The 22565-nt window shown below is 36.9% G+C and overlaps 2 protein-coding genes across 5 annotated transcripts; one reads left to right on the forward strand and one right to left on the reverse strand.

The window, feature by feature from the left end:
• Positions 1-1033: 1033 nt before the first annotated feature.
• LOC140837093 (uncharacterized) lies at positions 1034-10207 on the reverse strand. 4 transcript variants are annotated; one of them, XM_073203100.1, is made up of 6 exons: positions 9771-10207; positions 9651-9684; positions 9373-9439; positions 8699-8785; positions 6890-8127; positions 1034-1397 (listed from the first exon to the last, which is right to left on the reverse strand). In XM_073203100.1, the coding sequence occupies exons 5-6, from the start codon at positions 7923-7925 to the stop codon at positions 1333-1335; spliced, it is 1101 nt and encodes a 366-aa protein (XP_073059201.1). In that variant the 5' UTR covers positions 7926-8127; positions 8699-8785; positions 9373-9439; positions 9651-9684; positions 9771-10207; the 3' UTR covers positions 1034-1332. The 4 variants fall into 4 exon arrangements, 1 of the variants encoding a protein (XP_073059201.1); XR_012119211.1 differs by lacking the exons at positions 6890-8127; positions 9771-10207 and having other exon boundaries at positions 9373-9760; XR_012119213.1 differs by lacking the exons at positions 6890-8127; positions 8699-8785; positions 9373-9439; positions 9651-9684; positions 9771-10207 and adding exons at positions 1977-2305; positions 2392-2833.
• A 9904-nt stretch (positions 10208-20111) lies between these two features.
• On the forward strand, positions 20112-21819 carry LOC140835658 (uncharacterized). Its single transcript, XM_073201057.1, has 3 exons — positions 20112-20841; positions 20953-21220; positions 21357-21819. Exons 1-3 carry the CDS (start codon positions 20112-20114, stop codon positions 21817-21819), a joined length of 1461 nt encoding a protein of 486 aa, XP_073057158.1.
• Positions 21820-22565: the final 746 nt, after the last annotated feature.

A 22565-nucleotide genomic window follows, 5' to 3' on the forward strand; every position in this document is an offset into this window, starting at 1 on the left:
TACGTGGCGAGGTTTGGGGCGCCACACAGATAATTTGTAATATTATCATTAATGATCGATTTGTGCTTGGATGGTTTTTGAGAAATCTTTGTAATTGAGAGTAAGAATTCTTACTGCTCATTTTTATTATTGTGAAATATTAAGAGTTTCAGTTAGGCAGTGTGGTAAGACCTGCTGAAGTGGGAAATTTCAAGGTTTTGTAATTGTTAAAATCTTTTAGTAAAATCATTCCACAAGGAAAGATGGTGACATAGGAGTATTGAAGTCTCCAAACATCCAGAAACAAACTTGTGTGATTTGCTTTTCATTTACTCTGGTTTAGTTTCATAATTGATAGCCCAACTATTCATACCTTAAGCCATTTTGTGTTCAACTCCTATCAGTGAGCCTCTTTCCGTGCAGTCTCTAACTAATGGCTTATTGATACACAACCAACTAGAATTACATTTTAGTGTTGCTAATCAAACCAAAATATTTTGAAAATTTACTGAGATTATTTATTCACCCCCTCTAAATCAATCTTTAATCTTAAAAAGTGATATCAGAGCATGTTAATTCTTTTCTAATTAGGACGCATTCTCATTTAGTTGCATAGACGATGATATGTGGTACGTCATCACAAACGAACCAATGAAGATCATGAAAGCAAACACTGTCATTGCCATTTCTGACAGTTATCCTCATATGAATGAAAAACCAAGAATGGAGTGGACCGATGAAGACAAGAAAAAAAAATCTAGATAATGTTGCCAAAGACATCTTATACAAAACACTGGAAAAAAATTCTTTTAACAAGATCAAGACGTGTTCCACTGCCAAAGACATCCGGATAAACTGATCCATTTGTGTGAAGGCAATGACCAAACAAAATAAAACAAACTGTCTGTTGATACAAAAATTTGACATCATCAAGACGAAGGTTGGTGAGTTCATGTCAGAATTCGATGAAAGAGTGAGCATCATCATCTTTGAACTAGCTGCTTGTGAGGGCCCGTTATCCTAAAAACGATTTATTAACATGCAATCTTGATTAATCAGTCAACAGCGGAAAAGTGAGTTAAAAATTTGCGTTTGGGCCTATAAAAATTTCGGCATGACCTTCCCGTAAATAGGACATACCAGAAAATCAAATACTCAAAATAAACAACATATGCCCTCAATAAACACCACAACATAAACATGTCAGCCAGACACGATCATGACATATACAAACCAAAATATCATAGAGCCGACAAGGCTCGCTAGTACCGTAATACAATCCTCCAAATATATACATATAATATCTGGGAGACAGCAACACCACGCAGTACCTAAATACAACTGAGCCCACTCTCAAGGAGCTCTGGTACTTCCTGAGGCTTCCTCTCGAGCGCCTGAGGTCGAACCACCTGTACCACCTGTCATGTCCACACACAAAAGACACGACAGCCCCCTCTCGGGGGTCAGCAACCCCAGCACGAGACATCAAGAAATCACGATATATGACATAGAAATGCAATGATGCCATGAATGAATGCAATGCATGAATAGGTGCAAGATATCAGGAATCAAATGATCGATATCAACAATCATACATATATGCTCGAGCTGGTCCACGAATGCAGCGGACCGTGCCTGGGATATGGCCCAGCCTCGAAGCCAGCAACTACCTAAGCCGGACCGAATCAAGGTAGCCAAACATCTCCAGAACACCATAACACATCATACATATATAACGGATCTCAACCGAAATATAACTGGATCTCAATAACAGATAGGCTCAATATGATATGTTCAGTGGTATTGATGTGTCTAACTAAAATAAAATGTGTGTGAACAAAAAAAATATTTTATTTTATTTTGCACATCAATTACCAACTGATAATATGCGAGTCAGCATATAATATCACATAAATCAACAAATAGCAAATAACTCATACACATGATCATCAGATGCCTCTGTCAGACATCGTGAAAAATAACTGATCTCTACGTACCTCAACTAATTTACTAGTAACTTAAATCCTCAAGAAAGTCCTGGAAATGCCAACTCGGACAAATCACCTGAATATTAATTTAAATGGTCTTATTATCATATAACAATTCCATAACCATTTAAATTCACTAAAAATCCAATTTCAACAATTTAGGCATTTTAAATTCCTAAAATTCCAATATTCGACTAAAATGCCTAAAATCAATTATTTCTATTTTATCGTCGTAAAATATTCTTTTTAGCTTTAAATGACGCTAAACTAATATTTAAGCGACTGCGATAAATTCTAGGTTCACCAGATTATACCTCCAACTCGCACAATTCCGGAACCTACAACAATAACCCAATAATTAATCAATACTGATACAATATTTGAGTCGAAATTGAATTAAATTCACTTGGGCAAAAATTCGCACCGATTACAACTTGTACTTCCAATAAAAGTGGCTAAAATCGAGCCTAAACCGAGGCTCACCGGCAACAGGCGGCAACTCGCCGGAGAAGATGACCGGAATCACACAGAAAAACGAAGCTGACGGGTCTTTCTCGAAAATTTACAAAAGTGATATCAAAAGAAAGCGTACACCACAAGGAACAAAACCCCTCAATCAATTTTTAGTTTTGAGCAGCGGAAGACGTCGATTTCAACGGCGAAACCGACGGCGCTTTTAGACAGGTTTTCAGGAATCGCGATTTTACCTAGCAAGAGTGGTATCAATGGAAAGCTTACGTCAAGAGCTTTCCAATCGTATATTTACTTGAATTTTTCGGTGACCGGTGCGACCACAATCGACGGTCAAAGTGGCGGAAATGGTTTGAAGCTTTCAACCGAAAGCTACGGGTTTCTGGAGAGAGAAAATGGTTTGGAAGATGATGATGTTTATTATTTTATATAATATTAATATATATATATATATATACTAGCTACTCTGCACATGCGGTGCGTGTGTGTACAGTTTTTTTTATAATTATTTATGGACTAAAATGAAATTTGACAAATTATCGAGGTACTAAAGTGCTATTTGAATAATTGTAATAAAAAAAATAAAAACAAAAATGTTTTTTGAAATTAAAAAAAAAACAAAAATGTAATTTTGATATCAAATAAGTGCAAAATAGGGAAACCAAAAAACAGACCAAAGACACCAAAAACAGTTATTCTAATATGCTTAAACTTAATAAATAGTAAAAGATATATACATATATTAATAATATATGTGTGTATCTTTTCTTCTTTTGGGTTCGAAACTTGACCCGGTCTATTTTATTCCTACTGTCGTGTGCTATAAAATTTAAATATGCATAAACACACAATTTAGTTATTTGGCTTAATTATTTTAAATTCTTCAATTTAAAATAGTTAATCTTAATTATCGCCAAATAACATATAATTAATCGGGTCATTACATTTCTCCCCCTCTAACAAAATATTTCTTCCTCGAAATCGAAACACACAACACACCTTATGTACAACTTAGTCAAACATCTACCACTGATAGTACATAGGAAAGTCAGAGTACATGGAATAATTTGTGACAGTTTCAAACAAGTGAGGCCATTCTTGACGCATTTTAGCCTCCAGTTCCCATGTAGCCTCTTCAGTCCCATGTCTACTCCACTGTACCATAACTAGTGGAATCGTCTTATTTCTAAGTTTCTTATCCTTTCGATTAAGAATCTGTATAGGATACTCAACAAAGCTAAGAGAACTGTCCAACTCCACATCCTCGGGTCTCAAAACATGAGATGGATCTGGCTCATACTTCCGCAGCATAGATACATGAAAAACATCATGCATACCAGACAAACTCTGCGGCAAGTCCAATCTATAAGCCAATAAGCCGATCCTCTCAACAATAATATACGGTCCAATATAACGTGGAGCTGACTTCCCTTTTCGCCCAAATCTCATCGTGCTACGAAATGGTGACACTTTCAAGAAAACTTGATCGCCAACCTGAAATTCTAAAGGCCTACGTCTTTTATTTCCGTAGTTAGCTTGACGATCCTGAGATGCTTTCATTCTTTTTCTAATCAAATTAATCTTTTCATTCATCTCTTCAACAAACTCGGGTTGTCCCAATGGTTTTTCTCCAACTTCATTCCAACATACGGGCGATCGACACCTTCTACCATACAAAGCTTCGAATGGTGCCATCCCAATAGTTGTTTGAAAACTATTATTGTAGGAGAATTCAACCAATGGTAAAGATTCTTGCCAGTTTCCACCAAAATCCATGACCACTGATCGTAACATAACTTCCAAAGTTTGTATAGTCCTCTCTGTCTGACCATCTGTTTGGGGATGATAAGCTGTACTCATTGCCAACTTAGTACCCAAAGCATTCTGAAGACTACTCCAAAACTTGGAAGCAAATCTAGGATCTCGGTCGGATACAATAGATACTGGAACTCCATGCAATCGAATAACATTATCCACATATAATCATGCCATTTTATTATAAGCATAAGTACGATCGTATGGAATAAAGTGTGCTGATTTGGACAATCTATCGACTATCACCCAGATTGCATCACAACCTCTGTTTGATCTGGGCAAGTGAGTCACGAAGTCCATTGCAATATGTTCCCAGTTCCATTGGGGTATTTCTAAACTCTGTAACATACCTCCAGGTTTCATTCTTTCGGCTTTAACCTGCTGGCATGTCAAATATTTCGCTACAAATTCAGAAACATCTTTCTTCATCGCATCCCACCAGAAATATGGTTTCAGTATGTGGTACATTCTATGAGTACCAGTATGAACACTATGACGGCTGCAATGCGCCTCTTGAAGCAATGCTTCTCTCAATCCTGTGACATTTGGTACCACTAACCTGTTATTCATGCGTAAACAACCATCTGATGAGATATTGTATTTATCTGGGTTACCAGACAAAACCAAATCTTTCGATTTCTGAACATGTGGATCATTCTTTTGAGCTTTCTTGATCTTCGAAATAATCTTCGGCTCAAATTGTATAGCAGAAACAATAAAATGATTGCCTTTCGGCTGAAAATTCCAACCAGAAGTACATAAATCATCATAATTCTGCCAGACATGGATAGATGCTATCATAACATTCTGATACTTCCGGGTTAATGCATCTGCAACCTGATTCATTTTTCCTGGCCGATACTGTATTTCACAGTCAAAATCTTTCAGTAAATCTAACCATTGTCTCTGCCTCATATTCAGTTCTGATTGAGTAAACAGATATTTCAAACTCTTATGATCTGAGTAGATAATAAACTGCTCACCATATAATTAATGTCGCCAAACTTTTAAAGCAAAAACAATGGCTGCTAGTTCAAGATCATGAACAGGATATCGGGATTCGTGTGTTTTCAATTGCCTTGAAGCATAAGCAATAACTTTTCCATGCTGCATTAAAACACAACCCAAACCTCTTGATGATGCATCGGTACAAACCACAAATCCACCTGATCCAGATGGCAATGCCAACACTGGTGCTGTTGTCAGCTTCTCTTTCAATGTAAGAAAACTATTCTCACATTCATCTGACCAAATAAATCTTGCATCTTTCTTGGTCAGTTGGGTAATAGGTCGGGCAATTTGCGAAAATCCTTCAATGAATCGTCTGTAATACCCATCCAATCCCATAAAACTTTGAATCTCCGGTATATTGGTTGGTCTAGCCCAATTCAGGACTGCTTCAACTTTACTCGGATCTACAGATATACCTTGGGCAAATATTACGTGACCTAAAAATATCACGCTATCCATCCAAAATTCACACTTCGACAACTTAGCATACAATTGAGAATCTCGAAGTATTTGAAGAACCAATCGTAAATGCTCTTTATGTTCTCTCTTTGATCTTGAATACACCAGTATATCATCAATAAAGACAATTACAAACTTATCTAGAAAATTTCTGAATACTCTATTCATCAAATCCATAAACACTGCAGGTGCATTTGTTAAACCAAATGACATTACTAGGAATTCATAATGCCCATATCTAGTTCTAAAAGCTGTTTTAGGAACATCTTCTTCTCTAACCCGAAGTTGATGATATCCTGATCGAAGATCAATCTTCGAATAAACAGAATTTCCTTGAAGTTGATCAAACAAGTCATCAATTCTAGGCAGAGGGTAATTATTTTTAATAGTGACTCGATTGAGCTGTCTATAATCAATGCACATTCTCATGGAACCATCTTTCTTCTTTACGAACAGTACAGGTGCTCCCCATGGTGACATACTAGGGCGTATATAACCTTTTTCGAGTAAATCCTGTAACTGCTCTTTCAATTCTTTCAGTTCTGCAGGAGCCATTCTATACGGCGCTCTAGAGATCGGCGCAGTACCCGGCATCAAGTCAATGCTAAAATCAATTTCTCTCTGCGGTGGAAAGCCTGGTATTTCTTCAGGAAAGACATCGGGGAATTCTTTCGCTACTGGGATATCAGATAATTTCGGTTCTTTCTTTGTAGCATCCACATCATAAACCATATATCCCTCATTTCCTAAAGATAATAATCTAAACATTTCCATCGCTGAGACTAACGATATTTTAGCTTGTGATCCTCGACCATAAAAATTCCATTTGCTACCATAATATGGCCTAAATCGTACTACACCATGAAAAAAATCTACAGTGGCTCGATAACTAGAAAGTGTGTCCATACCAATGATACAATAAAAATCATGCATCGGTAATACAATCAAGTTTGTTATCATAATGCTATCATCGAAATGCAACACACAATCTAACACAATTTGCCCAGATGGAATAAATCGACCAGCTGGCGTAGACACTGATACAGTTTCATGAAATGGTGTAGTCCAAAGTTCATATTCATTAACATAATCGGATGCAATGAATGAATGAGATGCCCCAGTATCAAATAAAACTCGTGCAATATGATCGTAAATAAGGCAAGTACCTGCGATCACCCCACCTGAAGTCTCTCTAGCCTGATCCTCGGTCAAAGCATATACTCGAGCTTGTTGAGGACCCTGGAAAGACTGTGGCACATTACCCCTGACCTGTGGGTAACTAGACTGCTGATAAGACGGTGCAGGAGCAAATGGTCGCTGAGATGAGCCACCTGGAAAACTACCTCTGGCATAAGGCAACTGTTGTGGCTGCATCTGTCCCTGTGCACGGCTCGGACAAACTTTGGCATAATGCCCTGGTTGACCACAACTATGACATGACCCCAGTACTCCGCTACACTGCGCAGTAGGGTGTCTGCCCCCACATTTATCACAGAAAATCATGGGGTACTGTCCACCCATTGCACTTTGAGAACTGCTCGAACTAGAGGAACTAGACTGATATTTCTTTTTAAACTGTTTTCCTTTTGGTCTGAATTGTTTTTGTTTCTGCTGTTGGTATGACTGCTGAGGTGGAATGGATGGTGTACCTGCTGAAAAATATGAACCACCACTAGGAATTGGTGGAGCCTGTGGTTGTCTTCCTCGTTTCAATCCCGCCTCAATTCCAATCGCCTTATCCACAGCTTCAGCATAAGTCATAGGCGATCCAACCATAACCATAGCATGAATTTGGTAGTCCAATCCTTCCAAAAATTTTGAAATTTTTCCTTTTTCACTAACAGCCACGTGTGGTACATAAGTGAGAAGAGCAGAAAGTTGTCGAGCATATTCTTCAACAGACATATTGCCCTGAACTAGTCGATGAAATTCCGATTCTCTGGCTGAGTAGTAGGATGGTGGAGCATATTCTTGGAGAAATTTAGTACGAAACACCTCCCAAGAAATCTGACTACCTGTTTGTTGCAATACATTTGTAGTAGCCTCCCACCAACGCTGTGCACGATCCCGTAGTTGGAGAACTGCCATAGTTAACCTTCTATCGGAATCATAATGTACTGTATTAAACAAGAATTCCATGTGTTTCAACCATCCTTCTGCTCGATCACTGCCTTCATTTCCAAAGAATTTCGCAGGATGCATATTCTGAAATCGAGCTACAGCCAATTACATTTCATCAACTCTATGCACCAACTGTTCTACTTCTGCGTCAGCTTTAGCGGCTATCTCTGCAGCAGGACGCCCGCTCCTACCTCGAGGAACTCTGTCATTTCCTCCGATATTCTATGCCCCAGACTCCTGAGCCACTTCTTTTCCTTTACCTTTATTTCCTCTAGTTGCCATTCTACAGATTTTAAGGTTAAATTCCCAAAATATTCAATAACCTCAATATAATCCAAAGCACCAAAATAAAACTCAAATGTATAATCTACATGTCATATCTCTAAGATACTAACATGTAATTCATTCCAGGCAAGAGCAAATAATTTCAAATAATCAAACAAATGCGCACAAATCTTTTGTGCCTAAACTCGAGTGTACTAACTCTAATACGAGCGTATCTCAGTCTACGCTCTGATACCAACTGTGAGGGCCCGTTATCCTAATAACGATTTATTAACATGCAATCTTGATTAATCAGTAAACAGCGGAAAAGTGAGTTAAAAATTTGCGTTTGGGCCTATAAAAATTTCGGCATGACCTTCCCGTAAATAGGACATACCAGAAAATCAAATACTCAAAATAAACAACATATGCCCTCAATAAACACCACAACATAAACATGTGTCAGCAAAACACGATCATGACATATACAAACCAAAATATCATAGAGCCGACAAGGCTTGCTAGTACCGTAATACAATCCTCCAAATATATACATATAATATCTGGGAGACAGCAACACCACGCAGTACCTAAATACAACTGAGCCCACTCTCAAGGAGCTCTGGTACTTCCTGAGGCTTCCTCTTGAGCGCCTGAGGTCGAACCACCTGTACCACCTGTCATGTCCACACACAAAAGACACGACAGCCCCCTCTCGGGGGTCAGCAACCCCAGCACGAGACATCAAGAAATCACGATACATGACATAGAAATGCAATGATGCCATGCATGAATGCAATGCATGAATAGGTGCAAGATATCAGGATATCAGGAATCAAATGATCAATATCAACAATCATACATATATGCTCGAGTTGGTCCACGAATGCAGCGGACCGTGCCTGGGATATGGCCCAGCCTCGAAGCCAGCAACTACCTAAGCCGGACCGAATCAAGGTAGCCAAACATCTCCAGAACACCATAACACATCATACATATATAACGGATCTCAACCGAAATATAACTGGATCTCAATAACATATAGGCTCAATATGATATGTTCAGTGGTATTGATGTGTCTAACTAAAATAAAATGTGTGTGAAGAAAAGAAATATTTTATTTTATTTTGCACATCAATTACCAACTGATAATATGCGAGTCAGCATATAATATCACATAAATCAACAAATAGCAAATAACTCATACACAGGATCATCAGATACCTCTGTCAGACATCGTGAAAAATAACTGATCTCTACGTACCTCAACTAATTTACCAGTAACTTAAATCCTCAAGAAAGTCCTGGAAATGCCAACTCAGACAAATCACCTGAATATTAATTTAAATGGTCTTATTATCATATAACAATTCCATAACCATCCAATTTCAACAATTTAGGCATTTTAAATTCCTAAAATTCCAATATTCGACTAAAATGCCTAAAATCAATTATTTCTATTTTATCGTCGCAAAATATTCTTTTTAGCTTTAAATGACGCTAAACTAATATTTAAGCGACTGCGATAAATTCTAGGTTCACCAGATTATACCTCCAACTCGCACAATTCCGGAACCTACAACAATAACCTAATAATTAATCAATACTGATACAATATTTGAGTCGAAATTGAATTAAATTCACTTGGGCAAAAATTCGCACCGATTACAACTTGTACTTCCAATAACAGTGGCTAAAATCGAGCCTAAACCGAAGCTCACCGGCAACAGGCGGCAACTCGCCGGAGAAAATGACCGGAATCACACAGGAAAACGAAACCGGCGGGTCTTTCTCGAAAATTTACAAAAGTGGTATCAAAAGAAAGCTTACACCACAAGGAACAAAACCCCTCAATCAATTTTTAGTTTTGAGCGGCGGAAGACGTTGATTTCAACGGCGAAACCGACGGCGCTTTTAGACGGGTTTTCAGGAATCGCGATTTTACCTAGCAAGAGTGGTATCAATGGAAATCTTACGTCAAGAGCTTTCCAATCGTATATTTACTTGAATTTTTCGACGACCGGTGCGACCACAATCGACGGTCAAAGTGGCGGAAATGGTTTGAAGCTTTCAACCGAAAGCGACGGGTTTCTGGAGAGAGAAAATGGTTTGGATGATGATGATGTTTATTATTTTATATAATATATATATATATATATATATTAATAATATATGTGTGTATCTTTTCTTCTTTTGGGTTCGAAACTTGACCCGGTCTATTTTATTCCAACTCACGTGTGCTATAAAATTTAAATATGCATAAACACACAATTTAGTTATTTGGCTGAATTATTTTAAATTCTTCAATTTAAAATAGTTAATCTTAATTATCGCCAAATAACATATAATTAATCGGGTCCTTACAGTGCTCTTGGCAAAGAGTGTGGTAATTGTGAGATAGCATTGAAAGTGATGAGGACACTTTAGAACATGTGACGTCAAAATTATGGCTATGAGTGAATCTAAAGACCTTAACAAGCTTGAACTACATGATTTATTTGTAGATATTTAGACTTATGATTTTGAACTTGAAACAAGAACTAATGGTGAATCATCAACCAAACTGATGCAGGCTCTGGCTACTATATCCATTTATCAATATGTCTCGAAAGAGAAGTCAACCGAGTAGTTAAGCAACAATGCAATGTCATTTTTTGTGAAGAAATTTGGCAAGTTTCCAAGGAAGAACCAGAGCAATTTTCAAAGCCCAAGCAGATGCAATCATTACAAGAAAGAGTCCAATGATGAGGATAATGTGTGTTTCAATTGTGGAAAAGTTGGTCATTTCATAGCCGAATGTCCGAAACTGAAGAAGGATGAGAGAACGTCAACTGACAAAGTAGGCCAATATCATGAGAAGAAGAAGAGGTCCAGCTATGACAAGAGGTCATTTAGGAAGAAAAGAGATCATAAGGTATTGTGGCGGAGGAAAGTAAGGCTAGGTGGACATATTTTGATTCTGGCTCATCCGATTCAGAATATTTTTCTAATGAGAGTAATGGAGAAGAGGTCTAGTGCCTCATGGCCAATTCTTAGCTAGAATCCAACAGTGAAGAGTTATTTTATTTTAGCTCAACTGATTTTACACAAAATGATTTCATTACGACACTATAAGATACGGTAAATGAGTACAAAAGACTTTCTCAAACTTTCAAGGAAGTCAAAGCAAAGCAAACAATCCCAATTGACATTGGTACATAACTTAACTGGGAACAGCAAGGTAAAGTGATATGTCTTAAGGTAGAAGTTCCAAAGATTAAGACTGAGAATGAAATAATACTGTTTGTAAAACAACCCTCAATCTTACACTTTAAAATCCTACTATTTTTTTTTTATAAAGCTTGAAATATAAATAAACACTTTTTCCCTAACTTAATATAATTTAACAATAAAATCTCAAGTGCATCAAATCTCTAAATCGTCAACTATCAAAATCCCATCTCTAACCTTTAACAAGAAATAAATATCTTTTGAAAATAAAGCATAAAAATCTCTCATGAAATCATTTAACAAAATCTTTTAATCTTTCAAAACTTTAACTAGTGCGGAAAATAAATATCCCTCGGGTATGTACTGTTGTACTCGATCCACCCCAAGCGTCAGCGCCTCCCTCAAAATCATCATCACCTGCAGCATTCAAACCTAGTGATTCTAATGACTCAGTACGTTCGAAACATGAATAACAAATAATATGTATACATGCACATGCATCAGTGAAAATACTTTTACTTAAAATAACTTTTCATAAAAATGCATAAACTTTAAACCTTTTCCATATCCTCACAACCATTTCCTTTCTTTATATCTTAATTCATTAAAATCATATTTTCCTTGAAATAAGCTTGTAAGCATAAATCATGAATCATAAAATCATTTCATCGTAAATCGTTTCATCATAAAGGCTTTCATCCTTTATCATTTTGGGTGAGGTTTGATTCTTGAAAGTGACTAATTTATCCTTTGTTTCAACTGATCAGCCTTAACTCCACAATGCGCATGGGGAAGAGCACTAGGCACTATCTTGGAAATATGATCGTCGGGATCCCTTTGGGACCTTGGCCCTTACGATATTCTCATAAAAATCGTAAGTTCAAAGTTCTTTCTTAGAACAGATCCCTCACATACCTTTATACTTTTTGTCACAATCAGTTCACATCCTTCAAAATATTTTTTCCTTTCCTTTTTCATATTACCAACGTGTAAAATGACCGTTTTGCCATTGGACGTAAAATTTCTCGATTTTAACTTTTTCTTACTTTTATTGACATGGATTCATCCCAAATAATTATTTAAGCTTAAATCTAATTTTTCATAATTTTTATTATCTTAAATTCGGGGTTTTCGATTAAATTCCGAATTGCTTGTTCGTTAAGCGTTTTAATCCCGATTAAATTCAAACTTGAATATTTTGATCCCAAATTTTAAACATAAACTTTATATTACCTATTCTACCCTTTTGAGCCATGAATCGATCCCCGTGGACCATGTCGCAAACCCTTTTCTTTCGCCTAGCCAATTCGAACCCTAACCTAAACACATTGAGCCACGGCTCGATTTCATCGAGCCACCCTCGAACCATTATGGACCAGACCCTTACCCGAGCCTCTTGGACCCTCACTGTCCTAGCCTAACCTAGTGAACCAGTCCCTAGCCACAAGACCAGCCCCTGCGCACCTGCGCACATGCGCGCAAGTTCCCTTATGTACAATCGAGCCACCATCGAGTCACTCTGCACCAGCCCCTGGCCCGACCCTTGACCAACCTCCCTAGACCATACTGGACCAACCCTGACCAGTCCAGCCCCAACCACGAGCCCCTGCAACCGTGCGCCTCCCATGCGTGTATAGGGAAGAGTCCATGCGATTTTGGACTCTTCCTATACGGCAGCCCTTGAGTCCTAGCGTGGCTAGGACTCTTCCTAGTCCTTAGACCGGTCCCTCACCGAGCCACCATCCAGACCTAGTCAAGCCCCGACGCGCCTAGCCCAAGCCGTGCCCCTTGAAAGTCACATGCATGAGTTGTGTCCTAGAAAACCCTAGTTGATCTACCTTGTTTTCCCTTTCAATTTCCAGCATGTATACAACCTTTTAGTGACTATTTTCCGTTCCTTAAACGTCCCCCAATGGCAGTGCGTCCTTAGGATTCATAACGTTTTCTATATAATCGTAAAAACATTCAAACTTTGCAAATAAGCGTGAATTCGTAAAACCCATCGAAAGTAAATATTTTTCATGCATAAACAATTGAAACATGCATATTATGATTTGAATATTGTGTCATAGAGTTTAGAAAACGTGCATTTGCGTTTATAACGCTCGAATATTCAACTTTTGGCGTGGGTGCGAAGAAGGACGAACGAAGAACCCTAGCTTTTCTTCCCTTGAATTTTCGAAAATATGTGTGTGTGTGGTGTGTGTATTTCGGCTGGTAGTGAATGAATTATGGGGTTAATGAAGCCCTAATTATCTATTTATAATTTTAATAAACATGTTAATGGGCTTGGGTTGTGGATTTTTAAGTTTAGGATCAATTGGGCATACTTAAAATAATTAAATTGGGCACAATAACACTTATTTAATTTAAAGATAAAAATTTATGAAAATTAATTTTCAAAAATAATCCCTTGGATATTTTAAAAGTTTCTTGCTTGCCCAAAATCGGCTTCCCGGGTAAAATCATGCTCGTCTCGTAAAATAATTTAAATTCTATCTTCTTTAGAAAAATTTAATTATTTTTAATCATATTAAGAAGCCTTGAAAATATTTATTGAAAAATCTTCCTTTTTATCTTCGTCGTCTCCAGTCTCTTTTCCTCCGCCTATTATCGAATATTCGGATAAAATCTTCTATTTCATGTAAGCATGACATATAATCATTATCCATGTAATCATATCATATAATCATTTAATATGCATCATATAAGCATTTAAAATCAATTATGCAATTTACGTAAGAAATTTAATAAGTTTGCATGTGTAACGCCCCGAAAATTTAATAGTTCACGAAAATCACATGCATGCAATTATTAAATTCTCTTGTATTTTAATTACTTGTTTTAATTGCATTAATTAATTATGTTGTGCATGTTTACATGTTTAAAATATATTTTTCTACATTGTTGCATTAAAATGTATTTTTAAAGGTTATTCGAGTTGCGATCGAGGAACGAAGACCGAGGGCTGAAAAATGTAAAATGTTTGTATTAAATAATTATTTTTAATTATTTAAAATATTGTCGATGATTTTTAAGTATTTTTGAAAATAAAGGGTTTTGAGGTGATTTTATACGCCGGGACGTAAATTTTATCGGTGTTGGTTTTGCAACTAAAATACGAGCTTTTTGGCAACCCGGCTAATAAATTCACATATTTAATTAAAAAAAAAACTTTGATAATATTTTATTTAAATCCTAATTAGACTAACGGGCCTTAATTGTTGGCTTAATAGGCCTAATGTTTAATTAGTATTTAATATATAAAACTCAACCTAAACCTACACTTTTGTTCACGCCACTTTCTGAATTTTTGCACCCTCAAATTCTCTCCCAAATTTACACGGCACACACAAGGAGATTGGAAGGGAAAGCATCAAGTTCTTCTTAATTCTTCAAGCCAAGGTCCTCCTCGTCGTCGTTCTTCGATTTGTCAACGTAAAATCGTGCGTTTTAAACGCAAAGGCACGTCATATTCTCCTTTTACTCATCATCACACCATAATATGTTTTATGTATAAATTTTTATGGAAAAACAAGTCACACTTTGAAGTATTTTCGTTTCTATGCAATACATGAAAGTTTAAGCATGATTTTGGATTCAAACTTTTGTTGTTCACATGTAATAAGGGCTGCCATGATTAGGGGATGTCTAGGGGATGTTTTTACATGAAAATATGGGTCCTAGGATGCAAGACACCTTGCTGCACAGTAGTTGGAAACAAGCTGGAACCTTGTGTATTTTCGTAGCATGTGTGATCGGTTAAAGGGAAAGTGATGCATGGGGGAAGGTGGCTCGACCAGGCCTTGTGGTTGGGTCCTAGGGGTCATGGTTAGGTCCTAGCATGGGTCCTAGGAGGGCTAGGGCTAGAGCCATGGGCTGGGGAAGAGCCCACGTGAAGGGGACTCTCCCCCAAGTCTTGCGCAGATTTTGGTCGGGAAAGTTAGGGGCTTGCGGCTGGCCTGGGGGCGAGCCAGGTGGGTCCGATAGGGTCTAAGGGAGATGGTCAAGGGTTGGGGCAGGGGCTGGAGAGGCATGGGTTGCTGCTGGCTCGAGGAGAAGATGGAACCGAGAGGGAGCAGCTAGCGCGCAGGTTGTGTTACATGTTCAGAAGCTTCGGGCTTTGGGTACAGGGCTTGGGCTGGTCTGGGTAGGGTCTAGACGTGGTCCAGGGATGGTTAGGTTCATGAGAGGTCGAGTGGTTCACAGCTGGTTGAGTCCTAGTCCAATTAGGAGTCCTAATGCAACTAGGAGACACACTTGTACACATGCATGCACTTGGGTCCAGGGTTCAGGGGCTTAATCACGGTCCAGGGGCTGGTTCTTGGGCTTTGGGCTGGTTAGTAGGGTTCATAGATGGGTTGTCTAGGGTTTGGCTCAAGGCGGCTCGGGCGTGGCTCGAGTAAATTAGGAGATGGCTCGGTGCGTTCGATAAGGTGTCTATTTCGAAAATTAAAGAAGGAAAAATTGATCCAAGGGTCCACGGGGGTGGCTCATGACTTGGAAGGGTAGAATAAATATTAAAAATGCTATGCTTAAAATTTGGGATCAAAATATCAAGTTTTGGATTTAATCGGCATTTAATCGCCGCACGAAACACTAATTAACGAGTTAATTGAAAAGCCTAGTTTTATGCCTTATAAAATTATGAAAAATAAGGTTTAAGCTTAAATAATTATTATAAGTATAATTTTTTAATTTGGGAATTTTATATTAAGGTTTGGTTTAATTCGGGATTAAAACGCATTAATACGTCACATTTAAAGAATAAATTAAAAGTTATCGATTTAAAACAAATAAAAATATGAGAAAATTCATGTACACTTAAATAATTATTTGGGACATGTTAGAGTCAATGAAATTAAGAAAAGGTCAAAAACGAGAAATTTTACGTCCAGGGGTAAAACGATCTTTTTACAGCTAGAAATTAGTAAACGTCATGGCAGTGCCCGAAATGCTGTTTTATATGCTAATATGATTATTTTCAATGGTTATGGATGTTTATGGGGTTTTATATGATTATTTTAAATGTTGATGGAATTTTATATATTTAGGGATTTTTATGACGAAAGATTTATTTCAAATGTTTATGATTTAAAATGTTAAAATGTTATTTTAAATTTTATTTTAAATTTTCATGGTTATTTATATGTCAAAATGTTATTTTTAAAACGTTTATGGATTTTATGGTTAATTACGGAAATTTAAAAGATATGTTGCATGCTTGGTTTAAAAGAAAAACGTTATACGCATGTTTAATTTTTTTAAAGTGATGAGAATATGAAACGTTGAAGGAAGAATGTTTTATGATTTAATATGCTAAAACGTTTATTTTAAATGTTTATTTCAAACATTTACGATGTTAAAATGTTTATTTCAAAATGGTCATGGATGTTTATGATCTTTAATATGTTAAGTTATGATTTTTAAATGTCTATGATTTGTTTTAAAGATGAGCATTTAAAAGACATGTTACATGCTTGGTTTCAAAATAAAAATGATATTATATGCATGTTTTATTAAGTGATGGGAATATGACATGTTGAAGGATGCGAAGGATTGTGACTAAATATGTTGGAAATATCGTGAGGGTTATGGTCCCAGTGGGAGCCTGACGATCGTGTTTCCTTGGATACAGATACGAATACGAATACGAATACGTGATACTAATATGAATACGTGATACGAATACGAATACGAATATGTTAATACTTTGGCCAAGGCCCAGTTGACGGGTGAGAGTGTCGCTGGTGTCCCCGCCGCCCAGTACTATGGTTACATGTAGATGGATCCATCGCCCAATACGTTTAAGAATACGAGTCACAATCACGATCTGAATTCAACATACACGAACATGAATATGAATATGAATATGAATACGAGGACATGAATATGAGGACATGAATATGATGATATGAATATGGATATGAATATGAATATGTTTATGTTTATATGAAAATGTTTATGCATAAGATTATGAAAATGTTTTTTATTTAAAAGTTTTATACATCATGAAAATGTTTATGAAAATGTTATGTTTATGCATCTTCATGAAAAACGATATTTTAAGTACAAGTATTTTTCACTGTTATATGTTAACTGTATTACGTATTACTCGTTATCAAGGATATGATGTGTTGAGTCTTTAGACTCACTAGGTGTGATTGATGCAGGTGATATTGATTATGAATATGATAATGGAGGTCTTGATGGTTGATTTTGCTGGACTGAAGGTGCACATAACCCGAGGACAGACGCTAGTTTTCCGCACTAGTTATTATTTATGATTTTAAGTAATGTTAAAGATATTTTTACGACTTTTTATTCATGTATTGAGAGATTTTTGAGATATTATAGTATGGGCTGTATTTCTCAATTATAAAGTTGGTTATTTTATTTTTAAAATGATGTCAAAAATATTTTATGGTTCGGCCGATGCTAAGTGAGGTTTTAAAAAAAAAAATTATAGCACGATTTAACAAAAAGAATAAGCAGACGTTTCAGCATGCATGTGATTTACGTAGACTGGTTTTTCGGGCGTTACAGTTTGAGCATCAACAGCTTATGTCTGAGAACAAAACATTAGCTGAACTGATTAAAGTTTGGAACAAGTCTTCAGTTAATCTAGAGAAAATGCAGGAGCCACAAAGCAAAGGGAAATACATTCACTTTGTAAAGTTTAAGTACCATAGTACGATTCATGAACATTAGGAGCCAACTGTTCAAATTGAGATACCTGTTAAACAGATGAACAAAGGCAAAAAATTTGATATTGATTATGAACTTGAGAGTTCTAATGCTAAGCCTAACTGGGCTAAAATTAGATTCAGTTCGACAAGGCATAACTCAATGAGAGGTAAGCCCTACCGATACTACAACTGCAAGTTTGTTCAAAAACGATACATGAAGACCAATGATGATAGAAAAACGAGACAACATACAACTTCCAATGCACATAGATCATCAAACACAAACACATGTTTTTGCACAACCTTTTCTGAGCAAACAAAGTGGTCGGCTAGTCAGGTTGATCCAAGTGTGGGTTCCTAATAAGTGCAAGTTTTGTACTTAAATTACCTAAAGAATTGGCATGAAAGTGTGCGGTTATCGAGCAGATTTACGTGTTTTTGGCTGTTGTTTATGTCACTGCATGAATCAAGCATTGGCGCATAACTTGTGACCAACGAGGAATAAACTAAATTTTGAAATATAAGAATGAATGGCCGAACAAGAAAGTAGAGGAAGCGCAAACGCAAAAAAAAATAAAATTTGTGAACAATAGCACGCGTGCGGCTGCGTGGAAACACGCGCACTTGCGCGCACAGCTGCATAAAACATAAGCATGCGCGCGGATGTGCGAGATCTTGAGAATCCGCGCGCTCAAGCGAAAAGCACATAATTTGACGAGCTTTTATTGGGCTTTCACAACCATTCACGCACTTTTAATAACTCAAGCGAAAAGCACAGAATTTGACGAGCTTTTATTGGGCTTTCACAACCATTCACGCACTTTTAATAATTTAAACCTTTAGCCATGAAAGAAAGAGGAGGAGAGAGCCGCAGTCACAAAAAAAAATCCAGAGAACATGAAAGAGAGCGAGAAAGAAGAACGAAAAACGAAGACGAAGACCGCATCTACCGGGATGGAGTCATAATTCTGATTCGATTCTTCTTCCTTCTTCTTACTTAATTTTAGTCCGTTAGTGATGTCGAAAAACATGAATTTTTATTTTTATCATTTTTCCGTTATGAACTAATTTCTTTAATCTAGATGACGACGTAGCTTGGTCGAATCTTTATTTATGAATTGTTGATTGTAATATGCAAAGTTCTTCTTGTTTATTTTAATTTTCTGGATTTTATTGCGTCCAATTACTTGATCAATAATTGAATTGTCATATTTATTTGAGATCTATCACTCGGGAGAGGGGATTTTGAATAGAACCGTAGCAAAATATATCATTGGTGTTTATAGAGCTCGGAAGGTCGATAACTCCAACAAATTGATTAAAAGAATTATTGTGCAATTGAAATTATTTATGGTTTTATTTTTGATAGAAATTGACTTTAGATAATTGTTTTATACGCACCACTTGGGAAAGAAAATAGAAATAGTTGAGAATTCTTGTGTAGTAAATGTGTCGAAATTATAAATGTTGTTGTCAATGATAATTTACTATAGTGAAGACAAAGTGAAATCGTATCTCTAGATTCTTATTTTCACTGATTTGAAAACGTTTGCGTGCTTTAATTAATTTTAGTTCATAATTAATAACAAACAGTCTAATGAATTTTCTAAATAAATTCTAATTATTTTAATTGTGGTAATTAATTTATAATTAAATTGCACTTCCTGTGGAATCAACATATGTGCTCTACCGAGTACTAAAACTTAACACAATACACATACAGGTAGCAAATAACGTAACAAGTTTTTGGCGCCGTTGTCGAGGAATGCTCTAATTAATTTTAATATTAATATCGCTACCAATTAGTCTAGACTTTAATTTATATTTGTTTTTTATATTATTTACTTATTCACTAAACTGGTTCTCCTCTGTGTAGTTTATGTGAAAAACTCAAAGCCTCGACTCGTTGCTTTTTGAGCCAGAAATTGAAAAGACCACAAGAGAATTGAGGAAAGCACGAAGAGAAGAGGTTAAATCAATGGCTGAATATAGAGAGAACGAAAACCCACTCCATCCTGGGTGCCTATCAGAGGCCATTTCAAACCAATGATCTCGCGGAACGATAAATGCTAACAATTTTGAGCTAAAGCCACCACTTGTTAACATGGTTCAGCAGAACCAGTTTGGGGGAACATCAACTGCAGATCCGCACTTTCATCTGAGGATGTTCCTGGAGATTGCAGACATGATAAAAATTAATAAGGTTCCTGATGATATTATTATATTGCGCCTATTTCCGTTTTCTCTCGGGGATCAAGCTAAAGGTTGGCTCCAATCACGGCCGCTAGGGAGCATAACTACTTGGCAGGAATTGGCTACAAAATTCCTTGAAAAATATTTCCCACCTGCCATGTCTGAACAGCTGAAGATCGAGATCAGCACCTTTCAGCAGAACGAATATGAGCAGTTGTACGAAGCTTGGGAATGTTACAAGGAACTGCTCAGAAGATGCCCAAACCATGGATACAAAGATTGGGCGTTGATTGAGTTGTTCTATATCGGGTTGAATGGCCAGACACAGACGACGGTTGATGCAGCAGCTGGTGGTACAATATTTTCGAAATCTCCTGACCAAGCATACAATTTTCTTGAGCAGATGACAATCAACAGCTACCAGTGGCCCAATGAGATATCAGGAGTGAAGAAGAAGGCCGGATTGTATGTAGTAGACCCCATCACTTCACTTACTGCGCAAGTTTCTGCACTGACTATCCAACTCGCGGCAATGAATAAAGGACAATGTACATCTGAAATAGCAGCTACAGCTGCAAAAGAAGGGCCAAGCATGGAAACAACACATTACATCAATAATCATGGATATGGCGGCTATCTAGGTAACACTTTTCCTAATCAATATCATCTTAGACTACGTAACCATTAAAATTTTTTGTATGCCAACGACAAAAATGTGTTGAATCCTCCGGGGTTCAATGCACAAAAAGTAGAAGGCAAACCATATATTGAGGATTTGGTCACTACTTTTGTGAGTGAGTCTTCAAAGAGGATGGAGCGGAAAGAGACTAGGTTTGACAACCTAGAGACACACATGGCCAATGTTGGTGCTTTCTTGAAAATCCTTGAGTCGCAGTTTGGGCAGATAACGAGTCAATTCACGTCTCAATCTTCAGGTGCAGTACTAAAGACTGCAGACACGAATCTGAGAGAAGTTAACTACATTTTCATACAACAAGAGGAGATTGGAATGGTAGATGGGTAAGAAGAAAATGTTGATCCTACACCCATCCGGGAAGAAGAGTCAACTACAAGCAAAGGCATCCGAGGTAAGAAAGGTAAGAGCTACGATTTGGATCAGTGTATTAATATATCTTTACTTCCATACCCCTCATAGATTTATACAGTTGAATGCTGAGTTTCAAAAGAAAAAAGTTTTTGAAGATTTCAAGAACCTACACATTGACATTCATTCCGCAGATCTGGAGGAAGTGGCACTTACTGAAGGAGTTGAGGAGATACAAAGAAATCTTCCACAGAGGCTTCAAGACCCCGGAAAATTCGTTGTACCATGTGCAATATGGGGCCAAATTAGTGTAAAGATATTTTCAGGGGCGAGCGTGAATGTAATGTCAAGTTCTCTTTATGAGAAACTTGGACTAAGCAGGATGAAGCCTACAGAACTGATCTTACAGTTGGCAGATAAATCTGTCAATGTACCGTTGGGTTTTGTGGAAGATGTTGAAGTTCATATCGATAAACTGAGGCTTCCAGCATATTTCGTTGTGCTTGGAGAACGATCAGAATTTTATTGTCATTCTAGGACGACTATTCTTAGCTACTGCTGGAGCCATCATTGACGTGAAGCAAGGAAGGCTGACCATGGAGGTTGAAGGCCAGAGGGTGGTAATCATGGCATCCAAGAGATCGCACGATCCACCTTGAACATGAAGGTGAGTCAGGCTGATGACTTAAAACAAAGCATTGTGTGGGACGCAACCCACGAAATTTTATTTTTCTGTAATTTATTTTAGTTACTTATTCATTTTATTTATAATTTTTTTTAGTTACATGTTTTAACATCATTTAGACTAATAATATTTTAATGAGCATATCTGTATGATGAGCGGAACATCCCAACGATGAAATAAAATGATGATAACGACGAGTACTGACGATCGTCGCCACAAGTATGAATTGTCCTAATTTTTTTTATTTTACATACATTGAGGACAATGCATGTTTTAAGTTTGGGGGGGTTTAATTATTGCTACTTGAATTCTTGAAATTAGTTAGTCTGATTTATGCCAAAAAAAAGTTATTAATAAATGTCTAGTCAGCCAAGTGTGGAAGAAGAATCAGTAGGCCAATGACGATAATTCTTGCTAAAATGTTTGAATCATCGTGCATGTGTACAAATTCTTATAAGTTCACAACCATTTATGCATTTTCTCCATGATCATTGATACACATGATAAGTAGAGAACATTTATTGCATGCTATGTATTACCGAATAGACGACATAATTTTGAGACTTTTTGTGATTTCTATCTGATATGAAATAAATGTTATAAGCACAGAAATGATCTAGGAATTCATTGAGTTT

This window comes from Primulina eburnea, chromosome 7 (assembly GCF_022965805.1).
Source record: "Primulina eburnea isolate SZY01 chromosome 7, ASM2296580v1, whole genome shotgun sequence".
NCBI lineage: Eukaryota > Viridiplantae > Streptophyta > Magnoliopsida > Lamiales > Gesneriaceae > Primulina > Primulina eburnea.

Coding starts and splice junctions, on each gene's coding strand:
- LOC140835658 (XM_073201057.1), top strand. CDS start 20,112: ATGGTTCAGCAGAACCAGTTTGGGGGAACATCAACTGCAGATCCGCAC. Junction 20,842..20,952: donor TGGATATGGCGGCTATCTAG/GTAACACTTTTC, acceptor CACAAAAAGTAG/AAGGCAAACCATATATTGAG. Junction 21,221..21,356: donor GAGATTGGAATGGTAGATGG/GTAAGAAGAAAA, acceptor TACCCCTCATAG/ATTTATACAGTTGAATGCTG.
- LOC140837093 (XM_073203100.1), bottom strand. CDS start 7,925: ATGCATCCTGCGAAATTCTTTGGAAATGAAGGCAGTGATCGAGCAGAA. Junction 1,398..6,889: donor TTCAGGTGGGGTGATCGCAG/GTACTTGCCTTA, acceptor TGGACATGACAG/GTGGTACAGGTGGTTCGACC.